The sequence below is a fragment of the Hevea brasiliensis genome, chromosome 16 (genome assembly GCF_030052815.1).
Source record: "Hevea brasiliensis isolate MT/VB/25A 57/8 chromosome 16, ASM3005281v1, whole genome shotgun sequence".
NCBI classification, from domain to species: Eukaryota; Viridiplantae; Streptophyta; class Magnoliopsida; order Malpighiales; family Euphorbiaceae; genus Hevea; species Hevea brasiliensis.
The window spans coordinates 11,144,728-11,146,798 of NC_079508.1; the positions used below are offsets into that span (position 1 = coordinate 11,144,728).

General features: G+C 31.3%; 1 protein-coding gene across 1 annotated transcript; it reads left to right on the forward strand.

Moving 5' to 3' along the window:
• The first annotated feature begins 1,065 nt into the window (after nucleotides 1-1,065).
• Nucleotides 1,066-1,868, forward strand: LOC110668430 (uncharacterized). The gene has a single exon (XM_021829644.2). It carries the CDS (start codon nucleotides 1,194-1,196, stop codon nucleotides 1,662-1,664), a length of 471 nt encoding a protein of 156 aa, XP_021685336.1. The 5' UTR covers nucleotides 1,066-1,193; the 3' UTR covers nucleotides 1,665-1,868.
• Nucleotides 1,869-2,071: the final 203 nt, after the last annotated feature.

The following is a 2,071-nucleotide window of genomic DNA, read 5'->3' on the forward strand; positions in this document are numbered from 1 at the left end:
GGACCGTGGCGTCACATTTTACGGTTCAAAATTTGGGTTTAAATTGACTTCGCAGTCGTTCCCGAGAAGGTCACCCATCGCTATGACTCTCGGCTCATTTAACTTCTTATGTTCTGTTTTTCTTATTTATACTTAACTAGTTGACAATTACTAATTATTTGTGTTCAGGGCTTAACTAGGTGTCTTAGGCATAGTTCTAATCTCCTTAATTGTCCGGATCGACATCAGTCACTGAAACAGTGAAATTTACTAGGCTATGCAAATAGGGGTGTTACAAATTATCAATGTGAAGATTAGTTTATCAAGGAGCTTTTGAATATGTATTCAAGTTTCCTTTCATTTTCACAATTCCAACAACTTCATTAATTGATGAAAAAAAAAGCATCTAAATCATATTTTATGTGAAAATGAATTTATAATTATTAAAATAAATATTTATATCAAGATTTATATAAAATTAATTAAATTATACATATTAAATAAATAAATTTATATATAAATATTTATTTTAATAATTATTAAATTTATTTTTATATAAAATTAAGTTTATAATATATATATATATATATATTTTTTTTTTCTAAAAAAATAACATATATATATATATTAATTCGTTTTAATTTATAATTTGAATTGGTCATCCTAAATATTTTTATATTTGAATTTTTCCATCGATACGATGAATATTTAATAAAAATTATATTTTATAATGTAGTTTAAAGTTATTGAACTTTTTAAAAATAAAAATAAAAATAAAAATAAAAACTTCATAATTTGTAACAATTTTTTTTAGCAATATAATTTGTAACAATTGAGACGTACTTCAATAATAAATTATATATTGATGGGACATAGCCACAACCCCGTAGCATTAATAATTGGCATTTGTTATAGCAAAAATCCAAAAGTCCTCAAATAGCGACAAAGACACGCTAGAAAAAAAATAGAAAGCAAACAAGCTGGCAAATCCTCGTTAGCATTTTCAATAATTCAATATAATATTATTCATCTCTTTCTTCTTCGTATTTCGATTAAAGTTGCTTCTTCTATATAAGCATATCTATCTTTCCATCCCATCCCTTGCCAAGAAAGAAGAAAAAAAAAAGGGTCTCAAAACAAGAGTTTCAGACTCCTCCGTCAAACACAGAGAGAGAGAGAGAGAGAGAGAGAGAGAGAGAGTGTGTTTCAGAGATATGGGCAATAGCTTAAGATGTTGTTTGGCTTGTGTTCTTCCTTGTGGAGCCCTAGACTTGATCCGTGTAGTTCATTTGAGTGGCTACGTAGAGGAAATAACACATCCAATCACAGCTGGTGAGATCCTTAAGGCTAACCCTAATCATCTTCTAAGCAAACCATCCTCTCAAGGAGTTGTCCGTAGAATCCTAATCCTCTCGCCAGAATCCGAGCTCAAAAGAGGCAGCATATACTTCCTTATTCCCTCGTCTTCATTGCCGCCGGAGAAGAAAAAGATCGTGGGCAACAATATTACCGGCAAGAAGTACTCTTCATCAATGAAGAGCAGAAAATGCAGCACTTATGATACATCTGATTGCGATTACTTAACAGATACAATCTCCTCAAATAATAAATCCTCACGTAGAGATCGCCGGACCTGTCGTCTTGGAGTGTGGCGGCCTCATCTAGAGAGCATCTCCGAAGACTAAAATTTTTTCCGGTGCCGGACGTCTACGTCTCGTGTAATAGCCGAAGCGATACAATTATATGCAATGGGGGCTTTTTTTAATGTACGTGGCGAAATTATAGGACAAAAAGAGAGATTAATATTTGTACTTTGTTTAATTTGGACCAAACAGGATTTGTATTCTCTCCAAGAAAATTGTAAAGTAAATATGTTGCGTCTCTGGTAATTGTTATGATCACCCAACACTTAATGCTTGTCGTTTATTGAAGAGATTAATTTCTCAACTGTGAACTAAAGAAAAATTTTATTAAGAAGAAGAAATAGTTGTTCATGTTTTCTAGTTTAGGTTAATTAAAATTTTTTTTTTTTAATATAATTGCTGAGGCTCGAACTTGAAAACGTAGCTTATAAGCTTGGAGACGAAAAATT